Raw genomic sequence first — 18,477 nt, forward strand, 5'->3', positions numbered from 1 at the left:
TATTCAAAAATAATCCAAAAAATACCACAATTTTTTTGTTAATCTTATTTTCTCCTCTGCTATTTTATAAAAATAAAAAATATATATGTGCTTGGGGAATTTTTAGAATTGACATAGAGGCCCTTTTCATGTACATATTTTCATACACATTACCACTTTAATTGTATAGACCACATACTATATCCAAAATAATTGAAAATTGAGACACTTGTTCTAGACATCCTTCTGGATTTTTTGACATAGGTTTGGGAATTTCTTAGCCTATGGTTTATTATATATGAATTATTGAAGTTGGACATGTATATATGTGACATAGTTTGGCATGCTGAATTCCCCAAATATTTTTCTATGCTTCCCATTGGCCAATGGCCCTAATTTTTTGCGTGAAGTTTGTTTAACATGTTAGCTATCACTGATAATTTTTGTGGATTTTTGCAATCCATTTTCGATTTGATTCATATTTTTTCTTGCTGCCTAGCATGTTAGAGTTCCATAGGTATAACCTTTAGCATTTATGTTGCCATATCCTCATAATTAATCCAATGGACATGAAAATTGATAGGATAGTTCTTAACCCCTGTAGCTATCTTTTGGCTTTGGTCCTACTAATTTCCCATGAACCATTGCTGTTTACCATCTAATTGAAGTTGGTGCATAATTTGGACTTCATTTGATGTAGTTTTTGCATGCTGTACCATGTTTAATTAATTCCCATTGATCTACTAGTCCAAATGATTTGAAATTTAATATGTGGCTTGTTGAATGCCTTCTGGTTAGGATAGAATTTTTGTGGATTTTTTGGATCCTTTTTGACATGTGGTTGGATATGATCTTGCTGGTTGTTTGTATGAGACTCAACATTGCTTCATTTGCCTTCTAGGTTGCATAATTTAAAATAGGAACATAGTTTGAATATGGGACCAATTGGGATCCCTTTGTATTTGATATTACTTGGTTTTCATCATGAATTGGCTGCTGTTTTAGGATTTTTCCATCTTTTTGACCCTAGGCTAGTCCTAGTGGTCATAGTACTTACCTTTGAGTGTGATTGTACCTTTTCAGGTTAAAGATAATGATTAAGGAGATTTGCTCCACATTATGGATTGTGTTACTTGACACATATGACTAATGTATTTGTTTTGTAGGATGTTGGTTCATGTGAGCCTTGTGCTATGCACCTCATTATGTGTATAATTGTACTTGGTTAATTGATCATTATATTGTTGTCTGTTTGTGAAAGTAGATGCTGATTCTGTTTGACTTTTGTACAGGTACCTTTAGTTGCTCAGTTCCTTGCGAACTTTTGCTTTGCGTTGCTTAAGCAACTTGCATTGAGGTAGGTCTTCTTGACTTCATGTAGTCTGGAGACCCGGCTGTTACCGGGCCGGGCAATAAATGTCTGAAGTCCTCCTTAAGAGGCAATGATTGTGTATGTTTATTTTTCAAGCCCAAGCAGGAAAAGTCCTTCAAGTAAGGCAATTGGTGGAAGGTAGGGACAAGCAACCTGTCCCCCACTATTCAGTGAGTCTTCTCCTTGCTCCCATTACATGGTTGTAGCATTGAGATCAAAAGCCCAAGATCTTGTGCAGTGCACATTGAGTCAGAGTCATCGAGTATAGAAGGGTTCCCCTATTCTGGACCCATGCTCATTTGTCAGCTCTCCCTGGTTAGGGATAAGAGCTGTGAGGTCTCATCCTCACTTCATCCTTTCATCTGCTTCACCTTAGCCTCGTAATGGCAAGGTTAAGAGCAAACCCAGCCTGTACAGACGATTGCTTAGGCAGTCAAACCTGATTGATTGAGCCCCCTTGTTTGGCTATAGTGCGTGCTATATGGATATCTGATTGACATGCTTGTTTGAGATGCCTGTTCTCATTTGATGTATGATATGATTGTATGCTTGTGTGCTTTCTTCTTTCCTGGTTAGGATTAGATCGCACTGATGCAAGGGGTAGAAACCTGAACTTAGGGTGACTTTGCATGACAACATTAGGCTCGAGTCTCAGCTCCCTAGTGTCGTGTTTCCCCTCGGTTTCTGGTTAGCAATTTAGTCCCTTTCAGGGGAACTACATCGCCCTGATCCTCGTGCCAGACGAGGTATGTAGGCAGGTGGTCGTGCGAGACCACTCCGGGAAACCTTTTTTCTTTTTTGCGTGTGTTTACTTGTTATCTGATTGTGTATTTTGGCTCGGATGCCGACGTAAGCCCAGTGATTGGCAGTCGGGCTCCACGTTTGCCGTTTTGTACATATTTTGGTTCGGATGCCGACGTAATTCCATCCAGTGGTTGTCGGGCTCCATGTTTGCCACCCCCTTTGTATGATTGTTTTGTGTTGTTTGGTGTGCGTAAGCCGAACTACAGTGGCTCTGATTCTTGTTCCAGACAAGATATGTAGGCATAAGGTGCGATGCCTTATCGAGCCCTTTCTTCTTAACCCCACCTGCGTTCCCTGTGTATGTGTGTGATGTATGTTTATAGCAACCTTATCTTTCTAGAGCGTGGATCCCTAGGAGTACCTAGGACGTGAGGGGTGCTAATACCTTCCCCTCGCGTAACCGACTCCCGAACCTTTTCTCTCTGGTCGCGAGACCATGTCTTTCCAGGTTTCTCTGAGCGTTTCCTTTCCCTATCTTGGGATAAATGACGTTTAGTGGCGGCTCTGTGTGTTTTTATTTTTAGCTCGCCGGTTGATTTTTCGCAGGATGCGACAGCTGGCGACTCTGCTGGGGATACGGTGTTGACCTATGCTGGTCCATCGTCCCTAAGCGAGTCTCTCCTAGCGCTTTAGGATAGGTTTGGTTGCTTGTTTTGTTTATTTATTGCATTTATTATACTAACCATTGTTTATATACTTGCATTAAATATGTGCATGCATCATTACTGTCACGTTGCCATCTTCCTCTGCAGGTGGTTCTGTTACTTTGGGGTGGGTGTTCTGAGTGGGGCTAAAACCCAGGCCCGAGTATACACCTAGGACTAGTGTGGTCTCACGTTGCCTCTTTCATGTTAAGTCAACATGTGCCTGGCGGCGTGATGTGCCACAAGCCGGACGAGGCTCACTTGATAGTGCTCATCTCTGTGGATATTCCGCTTTGTTTGAGTCACTCCATTTGAGTTGTTGACTCTGGTGACCGATCATTCCCGGATCTTTGGTTTAGACGATTTTAAGGGAGCTACAATGGCACACCCGAAAGGGCAAACCCATTGAGTATCTCCGCCCGATTGTCGAGACTATTATCCGCCTTAGGATGGCTTGTTTAGAACCTACCTGTGAGGGGAGGGTTGTTCTGTCAGATGTTTGTTCAGATAGCCTTCAGATGGTGACCTTTTGATCTGTGATTCAGAGACATAATTATAAGTCGGATTTATGGTTATTTATTGCTGTGACGCCGGAGTGCTGTCCGTGACTTATCAGTGGGGATCCGTTTATTTCGGATTCCCCGGGCCGAGATATGTATCAGTGGGGATCCGTTTATTTCGGATTCCCCGGGCCGATTCAGATGATGGTGTGTCTGCTCAGAGATGGTCTGGTGTTGATGATGATGATGATGCATCTGTCTTCCGTTTATTTCGGAACCCGTGGATCAGATTGGTGATTATTTGTCCACTCAGATGGTTATGATCAGTTCAGAGCCCAGATTCAGTACAGATAATCAGATGGCTTGGAGGATGGCAACGCGTTGCATTCATTCATCAGCATCATTGCATTTTGCATTATTTGCATCTAACCCATGTTTACCCATATGCAGGGACACTTTTGATCGAGATTCTGGTTGAGAGATTTTCTGCTCCAGTATGAGGACCGGTTTGAAGAACAACATTGCTTACAGTTTCTTTGATCCAGAGATTGGTGTGCTCAAGGATATGATAGCATTGATTACTCCTGACCATGTGGGAATGTTTAGAGAGTCATACGGCGGTATTCTGAAGATGGTTTTCAGACTCACTGACTGCGACAGGAGCGCCATCCACACTCTTCTTCAGTTCTATGACCCTGGGTTGAGGTGTTTCGTTTTTCCAGACTATCTGTTGGGACCTCTGATGGAGGATTATGTCAGCATCCTGGGTATTCAGATCCGTGATCAGATTCCTTTCCATGTCACTAGGGCGGAGCCGGATGTCCTTGGGATTTCACGTGCTCTTTATTTGAGTCCGGAAATGGTCAAGGAAGGTTGGAAGGAGAAGGGAAAGTTACCTGGATTTCATTTGAGTTTCTTGGAGGCTAATGCCAAGGAACATGCTGCTGCGGGTAACTGGAAGACGGTTTGTGCTCTGATTGCTGTGAGCATTTATGGGATTGTTCTGTTTCCTAACCAGAAGAATTTTGTGGACCATAATGCTATCAGATTGTTTATGCAGAGAAACCCTATTCCTACCCTGATTGGAGATGTCTACTACTCAGTGCATAACAGGAATGAGAAGAGGCGGGGTGGTCTGGTTAGATGCTGCTCTCAGTTGCTCTTTAGATGGTTCATGGGGTATTTGCCTTCCCGAGGTGCGTTTGTTCAGATTGACCCTAGTGTCAAGTGGTCCTTCCGATTGATGGGTCTGCGGGCTGATGACATTGCTTGGACTCATAATGGTTTAGCTGGTCAGGACTTCATATGTAGTTGTGGGAGTTTACCTAATGTGCCTTTGGTGGGAGTTCAGGGTTGCATTAATTACAACCCGATGCTTCTCCGGAGACAGATGGGGTTTGCTATAGAGGGTCCTCCTCTCGGGCGAGAGATTCAGGAGTCCTTCTATTTCCCGATTGATGGTAACCAGACCAAGTTGAGGCAGGTATTGGACGAATGGCGAGATATCCAGAGGAGGGGTAAGGTTCCTTATGGCAAAGTCAACTGCCGGTATTTTCCACTATTTGAGGATTGGTTGCGGAAGAGGATTGAGTCTACATTTCTACCGTTCCCTGGAGGTGACTCAGTGTGTCCTAGGATTGAGGGTCCAAGTTCTTCTGTCAGCATGGATGAGTTCTTAGAGGTGAAGCGGGAACGAGATCAGCTACTTGCAGAGAAGACGGAATTGGAGATGAGTGTCGCTCGGGTTCAGAGAGCTAATCAGGAGCTCAAAGCAAAGATGGAAGATCAGGATAAGCGGCATGCTTTGGAGACCAAGCGATTTGAGATGGATACAGCCTACTATGGGAAGGTTAGTCAGGCTTTGGCATCTTCAGCAAAGGAGCATGATATCACTAAGGAGAAGCTGTTCAGAGCATCAAAGGTGATAGAAGATGAGAAGAGGAGGCAAATCCTAGTCAGGGATCAGAGGGATGAGAGAGCCAGAGTCCTCGCTGCAGAGTGGGAGGCGGAGAAAGCAAAGATCAGGGCCGAGAGAGATCATTACATGGCAGAGAGAGACCACTACTTCAGACAGATGAAGATTCATCAGAAGGAAGTTGGAAGACTACAGCAGGAGAACATAGAGCTCAGGTTCGCCGCAGAGTTCGCGAGGATGGAGGGCGAGATAGGGCCATCTGCGGGACCCTCATCCAGTTAGATCTTTCTTTCGTTGTGAATTACCGTCAGGCTTGTTGACGGAATTCACTTGTCTGTATTTCTTTCCTATTCTTGAGGATTGTATCTGACCTTATCTGGTTGATGTATGACTACTGCACTGATTGTGCACTTTTGCTATGTGATGGTGATTTTTCATTCAGTGATTGGTTTTCAAGCTTTATTTGCTTTACCGTATGCACTTACACAAGCACACACATGGTTGGGGGTATTCTTGCTAAATCACATATCTCCGATCTGCACAACAAAATCAAACACTGCTAATCAGAATGTTAATGCCGGCTTATTATTTGTCTCGATGATGCCAGGGTCGAGAGACAAAGTGTCCTTCATATGGATAGACACTGCATACATGCATTAATCATGATAACTTGTGTTTTATTTTGCAGGTGACTATTACTAACGTGCTTGTTTGTAAACAGGAACCATTGCTCGCGCTCGAAGAATAGTACCCCTGCACTCAACTCGCCCTCACCGATATTACACAAGAAGAAACACTCCCAGACTCATGGAGCTTCCCAGTGCTGATATGCTGGAACTGAAGGAGAAAATGAACGAACTGATCAATATAATGCAAGGTTTTGCCATTGGTCAGAAGGCTCTCGCAGATAAGGTTGAGAAACTCGAGCGGGTTTCTGCTGTGAGCAGTGGGGTCAACCTGGATGGAGTCTCCAACCAGGGGCAGGGATCTCGTGATGGTGGAAAGAGGACAACAGTTGGTCTGGTGAATAATGCTGGTGCTGCTGGTCAACCTGGGCCTAGTCAGAATATGAAAGACAACTTTGTGCCTCCGTTTTATGGCTTTGATGATGATCAGGAAGAGGATAGAGAGGCGGATCAATTCTCGATACAGAATGAGCCGTTTGTGCCTTACAACGTTCCTCCACAGAACAAGGAAATCCAGCTGCTGGCTGAGAAGATAAAAGTGCTTGAAAGTTATGCCACGCCAGGGGTGGTTAACATGTCCAACATGGGATTGGTGGAGGGGATTGTCATTCCTCAGAAGTTCAAGGCGCCTGCGTTCGACAAATACAATGGCAGTTCTTGCCCGGAAACTCATCTCCAGGCATTTGTCCGCAAAATCTCGGCATACACCGCGGATCAAAAATTGTGGATGTACTTTTTCCAGGACAGCCTGTCTGGAGGCTCCTTGGAATGGTACACCAAGTTGAGATCGTCCGATATCAAAAGCTGGCAAGATTTGGGAGATGCTTTCTTTAAGCAATACCAATTTAATGCTGATATGGCTCCGAGTCGTACCCAGCTGCAGGGTATGTCTCAAAAGCATAACGAAGGATTCAAGGAGTATGCGCAGAGGTGGAGAGAACTGGCTGCAAGGGTGCAACCTCCTCTGGTGGACAGAGAGATGTCCGATTTGTTCATGGGGACCCTGCAGGGGCCGTTTGCAGAAAGAATGGTGGGTTGTCCTGTCACCAATTTCTCTGACATTGTGGTGGCAGGAGAAAGAATCGAAAGTTGGTTGAAGCTGGGTAAAATCCAGGGTGGTGCATCTGCGTCTTCTTCAGGAACGAAGAAACCGTTCGGTAATAACGGTCAGAGAAAGAAGGAAGGAGACACCAGTGCAGTTTATACACAGCGCGGACCCAGTAGGGACCGTTACTTCCAGCACAATGCTGCAGTAACAATTCCTGCTGAGTCTCAGTCAGCACAACCGCAACAACAACAGCAGCAACAAAGACAACCGTTCCAACAGAGGCCCCAGAGGGCTGGATACCAGGTCAGGGGCAGAGCAAATGATAGACAATTCGACAGGCCTCCGGTGACTTATTCGTTTCTGTTGAAGAAGCTTCTGGATCTCGGGCTGGTGCAACTGAGGACGCTGGCGCCTCTGAGACCTGATCAGAGGCCGCCCAGTTACAATGAAAATGCTAAGTGCGAATTCCACTCGGGTGCGCCCGGGCATAATGTTGAGGACTGCAAAGCTTTTAAGCACGTAGTCCAGGACCTAGTGGATTCCAAAGCAATCAACTTTGCGCCTTCTCCCAACGTAAATGCAAATCCCATGCCTGCGCATGGTCAGAGGGGAGTAAACGCTATTTCTGTGGAAGATAGAGTGGGGCTGTCTGAGGTCGATCAGTTGAAGACGCCTTTGGTTGAGTTGAAAAGACAACTGCTGATGAATGGGGTTTACCCGGGCTGTGGGTTTGAGTGTGCTGAGTGCACTATTTCTACGAATGGTTGTGAGCTTCTGAGGAAGCATGTCCAGGGTCTGATGGACGGTGGTGAGATTGTGGTCGAGAGGACTGAAGGAAAGAAGGAAGAGGTCTCCACCATAACCATTTTCTATGACCCGGTTGATTTGTCTAACCTGGTGGAGGAGGCTCCAGTTACCATCACGGTACCTGGGCCGATTCCATACGACAAAGAGGATGCCGTGCCATGGCATTATGGGGGAGAGGTATATTGTAATGGTGAGAGGTTGGAAGAACAATCTGCTAGTGAAACCACCGTGCTAAAGGTGGATAAGGCCGGTCCCAGCGGTTTCACTCGCAGCGGTAGGTTGTTTGCTCCCGACGCATTGAGGAGGGGGGAGGAAGAAAAAGAGAAAAAAGAAAAGGCCGAGGCTTTAGCCAGGGCAAAGGGAAAGGCTGTGGTGGATAATGGTAGTACTCCTGTGATGACACCGGCGCCTGCGGGGTCGGATAATAAATTTGATGATGAAGCTGAAGAGTTTCTGAGGATCATCAAGAAGTCAGAGTACAAGCTGGTGGATCATTTGCAGCAAACTCCGTCCAAAATCTCCATTCTTTCACTGTTACTGAGCTCAGAGGGGCATAGGGAAGCCTTGTTGAAAATATTGAAGAAAGCTTATGTGCCTCAAGAGATTACAATTAACCAATTGGAGACGGTCGTATCCAACGTGCATGCCAGCCATGGGTTGGGCTTTACTGATATGGATTTGACCGTGGATGGGAGAAATCATAACCGGGCTTTGCACATTGCAATGGAATGCAAAGGAGCCGTGCTTTCGCATGTGCTGGTTGATACCGGTTCCTCGTTGAATGTGTTGCCTAAGAAGGCCTTGGCAAAGTTAAACTGTGATGGGCTGATTTTGACCCCGACTGATTTGATTGTGCGGGCGTTTGATGGGTCAAAACGGGCTGTATTTGGGGAGGTGGAATTGCCAGTGAAGATTGGCCCGGAGGTGTTTAAGTCAACCTTCTATGTTATGGACATCCAACCAGCTTACAGTTGCTTGTTGGGTCGCCCATGGATTCATGCTGCGGGGGCAGTTACGTCGACTTTGCACCAGAAGCTGAAGTATGTCTGGGGAGGCCAAGTCGTTACTGTTTGCGGAGAGGAAGACATCTTTGTCAGCCACCTGTCTTCGTTCAAGTATGTTGAGATGGACGGCGAGATATGGGAAACGCCGAGTCAGGCATTTGAAACCGTCAGGGTGGAGAATGCTTTGTTCGCCAAGCAAGAGGAAGAGAAACCATCAATCGCTTCATACAAGCAAGCTGCTGAGGTGGTCAAAAGCGGAGAAGCTCCAGGCTGGGGCAGGATAATGGAGGTCCCTGAGAAGAAAGACCGTTTTGGGGTTGGATATCAACCGGGCCGAGGCTTGGGACGAGGAAGAGGGGGTCGTACGTCTGTAACTTTCACCAGTGCTGGAATGCTAGATCCAGACCACATCTGCATGATGGGTGAAGATGCTGACAGCGACTGTGATATGGACCGATGGATAACACCGTGCGCACCAGGGATGGAAATCCACAACTGGAAAGCCGAAGAAATCATCCGGGTCACTCTCCTCGAAGAGTAATATTTTTCTTGTTTTCTTTCTTATTTGCATGCAAACCATACGTGATTGCCCGACACGTAATGGTCCATTGTAAGGGCCACCTCATGTTTAAATTTGCAGAATTTTGCATCATTAATAAAAGGATGTTTTTTAGTCAAAAGCGGTGTTCCCTGTTTTTCATTTATTTTTGCAGTTTAAAAATTAAAAACAAATAAAAATGGCAATGTTTTCATTTTCCTTTTTCAATTTTTCACACCGGTTCTAAAGCAGTGCATGAATCAACATTCATGCAGATGCGATTCCTCTCCGGATCTCATTGATAACAATCCTGTTACACCCTCGTATGACTTCGACAATCCGATCTATCTTGCCGAAGAAGAAGACGAAGAAGATTGTGAACTGCCAGGGGAATTAGCCAGGTTGTTAAAACAAGAGGAGAAGGTGATTCAGCCGCATGAGGAACAGATTGAGGTTGTGAATCTGGGTACCGACGAGGTTAGAAAAGAGGTGAAAATCGGGGCTGCTTTGGAGGAAAGTGTTAAGGGCAGGTTGGTGGTGCTATTGAAAGAGTATGTCGATATCTTTGCCTGGTCTTATCAAGATATGCCAGGGTTGGATACCGATATCGTTGTGCACAAGCTACCGTTGAGAACAGATTGTCCTCCAGTAAAGCAGAAGTTGCGCAGAACTCGACCTGATATGGCAATGAAGATTAAGGAAGAAGTGCAGAAGCAGTGGGATGCTGGTTTCCTTGCTGTCACTAATTATCCGCCATGGGTTGCGAACATCGTGCCAGTCCCGAAGAAAGATGGGAAAGTAAGAATGTGTGTGGACTACCGAGATCTGAACAGAGCTAGTCCGAAGGATGATTTTCTGCTACCTCACATTGACGTGTTGGTAGATAATACAGCTCAATTCTCGGTGTTTTCCTTCATGGATGGCTTTTCTGGCTATAATCAAATCAAAATGTCGCCAGATGATATGGAGAAAACAACGTTCATTACACCGTGGGGTACCTTTTGTTACAAGGTGATGCCATTCGGTCTCAAGAACGCCGGTGCTACTTATCAGAGAGCTATGGTGACTTTGTTTCATGATATGATTCATCATGAAATTGAATGCTATGTTGATGACATGATAGCAAAGTCCCAAACAGAAGAGGGGCATTTGGTAGATTTGGCCAAGTTGTTTGACCGGCTGAGACAATTCAGACTGAGGTTGAATCCGAATAAGTGCACGTTCGGAGTGCGGTCCGGTAAATTGCTGGGGTTCATTGTAAGTGAGAAAGGAATCGAGGTTGATCCTGCAAAAGTAAAAGCAATAAAAGAAATGCCTGAACCGAGAACAGAGAAAGAGGTTCGTGGTTTCTTAGGTAGATTGAACTACATTTCACGGTTCATATCTCATCTAACAGCCACGTGCGAACCAATATTCAAATTGTTAAGAAAAGATCAAACGGTCAGGTGGAATGATGATTGCCAAGTGGCATTTGAAAAGATAAAAGAATATTTGCAGGAGCCTCCGATTTTGATGCCTCCTGTGGAGGGAAGACCGTTAATTCTGTACCTGACAGTCCTCGAGGGGTCTATGGGGTGTGTATTGGGGCAGCATGACGAGTCTGGTCGAAAAGAGCATGCCATATACTACCTTAGCAAAAAGTTTACCGACTGTGAAACAAGATATTCACTGCTCGAGAAAACTTGCTGTGCTTTGGTCTGGGCTGCTCGCCGACTGAGACAGTATATGCTGGTTCATACCACTTTATTGATTTCCAAGATGGATCCAATCAAGTACATTTTTGAGAAGCCAGCATTAACCGGACGGGTTGCGAGGTGGCAAATGATTTTGACAGAATATGATATACAGTATACCTCTCAGAAAGCGATTAAGGGTAGTGTATTGTCTGATTACCTCGCCCAGCAACCCATTGATGATTATCAACCGATGAAGTTTGAATTCCCTGATGAGGACATCATGTTTCTCAAATCGAAAGATTGTGAGGAACCGATCCCGGAGGAGGGGCCTGACCCTGAATCCGAATGGATTCTGATGTTTGATGGGGCCGTTAACGTGAATGGAAGCGGTGTTGGTGCTGTTTTGGTTACGCCGAAAGGATCCCACATTCCTTTTGCTGCCCGGCTAACATTTGAGTGCACCAACAATGTAGCTGAATATGAAGCTTGTATACTGGGAATTAAAGAGGCGATTGATTTGAGGATCAAGAACCTTGTCATATATGGAGATTCAGCTCTGGTGATAAATCAGGTTAACGGAAAATGGTATACGCATCAATCTCATTTGGTTCCGTATCGAGATTATACGAGGAGATTGTTGACGTTTTTCACCGAGGTGAAGTTGCATCATGTGCCCAGAGAGGAGAATCCTTTGGCAGATGCTTTGGCTACTCTAGCTGCCTTGATTAAGGTGCAGAGGTGGAATCAGTTCCCCAGTGTTGAAGTGGGACGTCTGGATAGGCCGGCTTATGTGTTTGCTGTTGATACAGCGCCTGATGATGAGAAGCCGTGGTATTTTGATATCAAACGCTATCTTGAGACGCAAGAGTATCCTGAGGGAGCATCTAAGAAAGATAGAAAGACTCTGCGGAGGTTAGCCATGGTATTCTACCTGAATAAGGATGGGGTCTTGTATAAGAGGAATTTCGATTGGGTCTTGCTCAGATGTGTGGATGATGCAGAAGCAAGCCAATTGATGAAAGAGGTTCATGAGGGATCGTTCGGTACCCATGCCAGTGGGAATGCGATGGTGAAGAAGCTGCTGAGAGCAGGTTATTACTGGATGACTATGGAGGCCCAATGTTTTAATTTCGTGCGGAAGTGTCATAAATGCCAGATTTATGCTGACAAGGTGCACGTACCTCCAAATCCGTTGAGCTTAATGTCGTCTCCATGGCCGTTTGCTATGTGGGGCATTGATATGATTGGAAAGATAGAGCCTACAGCTTCGAATGGGCACAGATTCATATTAGTGGCTATTGATTACTTCACCAAGTGGGTAGAAGCAGCCTCTTATACGAATGTGACGAAGCAGGTCGTGGCCAGATTTCTCAAGAGAGACATCATTTGCCGATATGGGGTTCCCGAGAGAATCATTACTGATAATGGTTCTAATTTGAATAATAAGATGATGGCAGAGTTGTGCCGGGAATTCAAGATCGAGCATCACAATTCTTCTCCTTATCGTCCGAAGATGAATGGAGCGGTTGAGGCAGCCAACAAGAATATAAAGAAGATTGTGCAGAAAATGGTGGTAACCTACAAGGATTGGCATGAGATGTTGCCGTTCGCATTGCATGGGTATCGAACGTCGGTGCGCACATCTACTGGGGCAACTCCTTTCTCATTGGTATATGGGATGGAGGCGGTATTACCTGTGGAGGTTCAGATTCCTTCTTTGAGGGTCCTGATGGACGTGAAATTGCAAGAGGCTGAATGGGTAAGGACCCGGTACGAAGAATTGAGCCTGATAGAGGAAAAGAGGCTTGCAGCCATCTGTCATGGGCAGTTGTACCAGCAACGGATGAAGCGTGCTTTTGACAAGAAGGTGCGACCTCGGGTGTATCACATAGGTGATATGGTGCTGAAAAGGATCCTTCCTCCTCAAAACGATCGAAGGGGCAAATGGACACCGAATTATGAAGGTCCATTCGTGGTCAAGAAGGTTTTCTCTGGCGGAGCCTTGTTGTTAACGACCATGGATGGTGAAGATTTTCCATCCCCTGTGAATGCGGACGCAGTTAAAAAATACTTCGTGTAAATTGACCCGCTGGACGAAAAGAACAAAATAGTCCAGGCAAAAATGGGCATCCCGGCGAACCAAAAACAGAAAAGAGGTTCGGGCAAAAATTAGGGATAAAAATGAAAATGTACACCCGGCAAGTCGAAAACCTGAGAAGGCGACTTGGGCAAAAATGGGTATCCCGGTGGACTGAAAACCCTAAAGGGCGGTCCAGGCAAAAGAGGGATTGAAACGAACCACTGCGTCCAGCATGATCGTTTGCGCTTTGGTTGAAGCATCATGGATAATACCCGGTGGGGATCAATCAGAATTGTCTTATTCAGAAGGCAGAAAGCAAGGAGAGTCTGAGGACATATGGGGTGTAACCGAGTTGGAACTCGATGAGATCACGGGTTTCACATTGCCATTAGGATAGATTTTTCCTTTTGAGCGCAATTACCTCTTTTCAGGAATGGCTTCCTTTTGTATTGCTCATTTGAGCCACACTTTTTTTCAATTAATAAAATGCATATTCAGTCAAATAATTTTGTTTTTGTTTTTCATTACCGCTTTGATTGCGAAAACGTCCAGATATTTTTGATAAAGAATCTTGCATTTTTAAAACATACAGGTTTCCTTCCAATGCATGTTTATAAGATTGAAGCTTGAAATCTTATTTGGAAGGTTGAGTGACCCAAAGGTTGAAATCTTGACGCGCCTGGGGCACGGTTTTATCTAACGATCTGTTTTGCAGGAACTGTAGATACTTTTCACTCACTTGCAGGGTGTGATGTGGAAGCTTTGACAAGAGAAATCCCCAGAGAGTCCGGTCAGGGACGAGTGTATGAAAAATGACGAAGGCGTTGAGGCGTACGACGAGCCTTGATGATAATCAAGAAGACTCTTCAAAGTCGGAAGACTGGAAAGTTTGTAATTCCCCGCAGAGTTCGATCAGGGAAGAAGGAGGAACGGTGGAGAGACGACGAGAGACGTCCGACGACCATTGAAATTAATCAAGAAGACTCTTCAAAGTCGGAAAATTGAAATTTCTGTATAATTCCCAGGAGTACGTTCTCGTCGAGCACGAAGCGGCTTGAAATACAAGATGATGGAGCAGAAAAGGTCCGGATGAGTCCGGAAATTCTTATTTCCCAGCTAAGTCCCCAAGCAGAATCGTAGGACTAGCTCCCCAGCCGAGCCGTGATGATTATCCCCGGCGGGTTTACAACGGTGTTTCCTCAGCGGTCAGGTCTGAAGGTTGTTTCTCCCCGAGTGGAGCGGGTCTTTTTCAGAGAAATATATCTCCAGCAGTGTTCATCCTACCAGTGGATTGGACAAGTTCCCGTAGCGGACGGATTTTTGCATCCCCAGCTGAGTTGATTCTACCTAGGGATTGCATGGGTTGTCCCCAGCGGAGTAGTATGCGTTTCCCTAGCAGGGTCAGGAGGGTTATCCCCAGCAGGTAATAGAGTGATGCATCCCCAGTTGAGTCTGGAGATTGCTATTTTCCCCAGCGGAGTATCTGTGAGCATTTCCCCAGTGAAGGCAGCAGGTATCTGTGAGGGTCTTCCCGAAGCGGAGTCAGGTTTGATATTCCCCAGCAAGTCAAAGATGGCTGTATCCCCACAGAGTGTTGGTGGTGCTTATCCCCAGCGGTTTCTTGAGTGGATGGGGTGCAAAGGAGGTTCTTCCCCAGCAAGGGTTGCCTTATTCCCAGCAGCAGTACTTATTCCCCGGCAGGGTGGAATCGGAGCAGTGACGGGTTCCTCAGCAGAGTGTCTTGTGCTCCCCAGAAGAATTCCCCAGAGGGGGATATTTCTTTTTATGCATTCATCATGAAAAAATAGCATGGCATATTGCATAGAAAAATAAATAGATCGCGTAGCATTTCCATGTTTATGGAGCATTACGCAGAAAAATCAATCATACATCATTGCAAGCGTAAGCTAGTTCCAAACCGTGGTTACCGTTTGAGGGGTGGTTTCGCCGAAAGATGAAGGTGTTGCTCCGAGGAGTTTAGCCTCATGATTTGATCAAAGGTATTGTCCCAGTGGTATGACACTGGAAAAGATTTCTTCCGTCGGACAGAGATGGAAAGGTGATGCGTTCAGCGCGACTCAAGCCGTGGTTACCGCTTGAAGACAAGGGTTAGGTGGTACTCTGAGGAGTCTATCATCAGAACGTCAGAGCAGCAGTGTTCCCCAGTAGTGCGATATTGGAGAAGATGTTTCCGTCGGACAGAGAGGGAAATAAAATCAGAGGACGTTACGCGATTAGCAGTTTCCCGGGGATCAGACCGGGGCGGTATCCAGACCGAAGTGGCGTTCAGGCCCAGTTTCCGATTCTCAGATCGAAGAAGTTTCCAACAATCAGGTTGATGTACTTGTGGTATTCAGGCCAGTTTTCCGGAGTTCAGACCGAGGCGGTATCCAGACCGAAGTGGCGATCAGGCCAATTTCCCGGAGTTCAGACCGAGGCGGTATCCAGACCGAAGTGGCGATCAGGCCAATTTCCCGGAGTTCAGACCGAGGCGGTATCCAGACCGAAGTGGCGATCAGGCCAATTTCCCGGAGTTCAGACCGAGGCGGTATCCAGACCAAAGTGGCGATCAGGCTGATTTCCCGGGGATCAGACCGAGGTGGTTTTCAGACCAAGAAGAAGGAAAAAGTTCCGGGGTTCAAATGCAGAGGTCCGAGGATCGTTTGCGCAGAGAAGTTTTGGGGTTCAAGAAAAGAAAAAAAAGATAAAAAAAAAAGAAGAGAATGACAAATCCCAGGCGGATGTGGTGATCAGGCCATGGTTATCCCTGTGTTACCATTTATTTTGGTATCCAGGTCGACGTTTTTCAAGTTTGTTTCTTCGCCGATGCTGACAGGCGTTGTTAATTATTATCCCATCAGAGTGCAAATTGTTCGTCTGTTCTTGGTATTCAATCACTCTTCATCCTGATCATCCGAAAGCCGAGGCTATTTCGTATCGACAGGTTCACAGTGGATTGAATAGGGGCAGCTGTAACACCTCAAAATTTGCCCTCCTCTCTTGGGACTAGCATTAACATATTTGCATTTCATTTTAGGACATTAGGCATTTCATATTGCATAACATGTGGTTACATAGTGCAAGCTATCTTCCCAAGTCTTGAATCAGAAGATGAGGAAGTCAGAAAATGCAAGCCTAGGGTTGTACTGATTGATCATGGGCCATCTGAGGATTGAGCTGTGAATTAGGGTTTTGTGACTCCCAAGGGTATCGGTCTTCATGTTGATGGAATCGATACATCATCATCACCATGGTTGGATGTCATCAGGAGATTGAAGAAGATTCCTTGAGATTAGGGTTTTGACCACTGGTCAACCCTAATCAGTTGCATTGGGCCAATCAGGGCATGATCAGGAGATGGGGTTTATGATGGTTATGGGGTTCATTGTATGATTATATTGTGCTTATTGAGGCTAGGGTGTCACCCTTGAGCCATTTCAGTTGGAGATTGGGGCTTAAATTGATCAATGCATTGCCAAATTCATCTATCAGATGAAAAGTCAACTGTGGTCAACTGTGCTTGATCTGATGGATGTGGAGGTGGAAATGAGTTGGATACACTTCATTCATGTTGGAACAAGTGATATTTGACATCTCAAAGCTTAAGAATGAAGAAAATCAAGTCAGGACAAAAACTGCCAAAAATAGCAACTGACTTGTAACTGAAGTTTCCAAAAGTGGAAAGTTTTTGACCTCAAAAACAGAAGTCCAAGGAAGCTTCAAATGAAAAATTGTTCAACATGACAGATGTAGATCTTGTTCTCACCTTTCCAAAAAAGTCCAAGAACTTGAAAATCCAATGTACGGTTTGCAAGATATGGCTCAGTGAATTTCAGAAAAGACCCGTAATCAGGAGGCCATAACTACCACATACTTTGTCCAAATTGCAAGTTCTTTATATGCACAAACTCCATTTAATGTGTACTTCAAGGGTGCATAATTGGATTTTTTGGAAAAGGCTCCATGCAAAATGCCATTTTTGAAGTGAATCAATTTAAGGAGAGGGGCAAAATGGTCCACATTTGAAAATATTGGGAATTTGAAAACAAGGCCAATACCAACAGCTCCCAAATGATATTTTTGACTTGCTCAAAGTGTTAATTTTCTGCTGTCATGCTTCTAAAATCAAAAGAGTTAAAAATCCAAAAGTGCACATAAGCATATTGGTGATTAATCCATTTTGCTTAATGATAATTAAACTTGATTAAGTGCTCAATATATTACTAATCTAACAGAATTTGGAGGCTGGGTTTTTCTGCTAATCACAATTCTCACTATCAGATTTGGGCAAAAAAAACACTTTTCACTCCAACAGAAAATCAGCAACGATCACGCTCTCACCATCACAATTGGAGAAACTCCTTCACATTCACCTTTCACTCCAACAGAAAATCATAACAAAAAGATTCCAAGAAAATCTGAATTTCTCTCTTTTTTGCTGAAGGCTTTTGACAACTTTTTGTAAATAATTCGTGGTGAATTCATCGATTGGGAGGGATTTTTCTGGTGGATTCTGAACTTGCAGGTTATCTGGAGTTTCGGTTGATCAAGATCGAAGGAAACGGTGACAAGATTTGAGCTGCTGCGAAATCTCCTTCTTCCATGACAGTCGGCGATTCTTGTTAATCGAAGCATTGTCGAGCTGAATCGAATACTCTACGCATCTGCCACGACCGATTGCCGCACCTGTTTCGCATCTTCAAGCTTCATCTCACGCCGAATCCATCGCTGCATCACGAGGAAGGTTGGGAATCGAACCTTGTATTTACATCAATTGAGATAGGGATGTTGTAGAACGCTTGTTGTAGATTAAATATCAAGGTGTAGATTGAATTTTCATTGCGATTTGGATGTGTGATCCGCGATTTAGGTTTTGTAGCAATTCCTTTCATTTGTTCGATTTGTAGTGTATATGAATCTGTAGATGAAATTGATGCCGTTTTCATACTCTTGAGGACGAGCCGGTTCGACCGGTGTGTAGATCGTGAATTTCCGTCGCGATTTGCTCAAAACCCAGTTTCCAGCTGAAGAACACCTTGAGCAAGACGATGAACTTCATAGCCTTTTTCCATCGATTCGCTCTGTATGTTAGGTTATAGACGAAATTGCTTCCACATTCATACTCCTGGTGAAAAACCGGTTCGACCGGTGTATAGTTTGTGAGTTTCCGTGGTCATTTGCGAAAACCCCAAATTCTGGGCGAAGAACATGAAGAGCAGATGAAGAACATTCATCATTTCTGGGAATATTTCCCCCTTTTGATCCGCTTCATCACAATTGCCGTGCGTTTCAGTGTTTCCGCTCCCAGATTAAATCTCGGCCGTCCATCCCTTGTAACTGAAACGACGGCGTTTTTGGCTTTGGCTTTAATATTTCAATTATGCCATTGGCATCATAATTAAATTAATAAATCCAATATTAATT

The 18,477-nt window shown here is 44.9% G+C and overlaps 1 protein-coding gene across 1 annotated transcript; it reads left to right on the forward strand.

The window, feature by feature from the left end:
* The first annotated feature begins 310 nt into the window (after window positions 1-310).
* LOC127117679 (uncharacterized) lies at window positions 311-5,655 on the forward strand. The gene is made up of 2 exons (XM_051047765.1): window positions 311-1,336; window positions 3,750-5,655. The coding sequence occupies exon 2, from the start codon at window positions 3,796-3,798 to the stop codon at window positions 5,494-5,496; it is 1,701 nt and encodes a 566-aa protein (XP_050903722.1). The 5' UTR covers window positions 311-1,336; window positions 3,750-3,795; the 3' UTR covers window positions 5,497-5,655.
* The last annotated feature ends 12,822 nt before the right edge of the window (window positions 5,656-18,477 follow it).

This window comes from Lathyrus oleraceus, chromosome 2 (genome assembly GCF_024323335.1).
Source record: "Lathyrus oleraceus cultivar Zhongwan6 chromosome 2, CAAS_Psat_ZW6_1.0, whole genome shotgun sequence".
NCBI lineage: Eukaryota > Viridiplantae > Streptophyta > Magnoliopsida > Fabales > Fabaceae > Lathyrus > Lathyrus oleraceus.

Bases quoted from the DNA above. Each gene is read 5' to 3' on its own strand.
- LOC127117679 (XM_051047765.1), top strand. From the start codon at position 3,796: ATGAGGACCGGTTTGAAGAACAACATTGCTTACAGTTTCTTTGATCCA.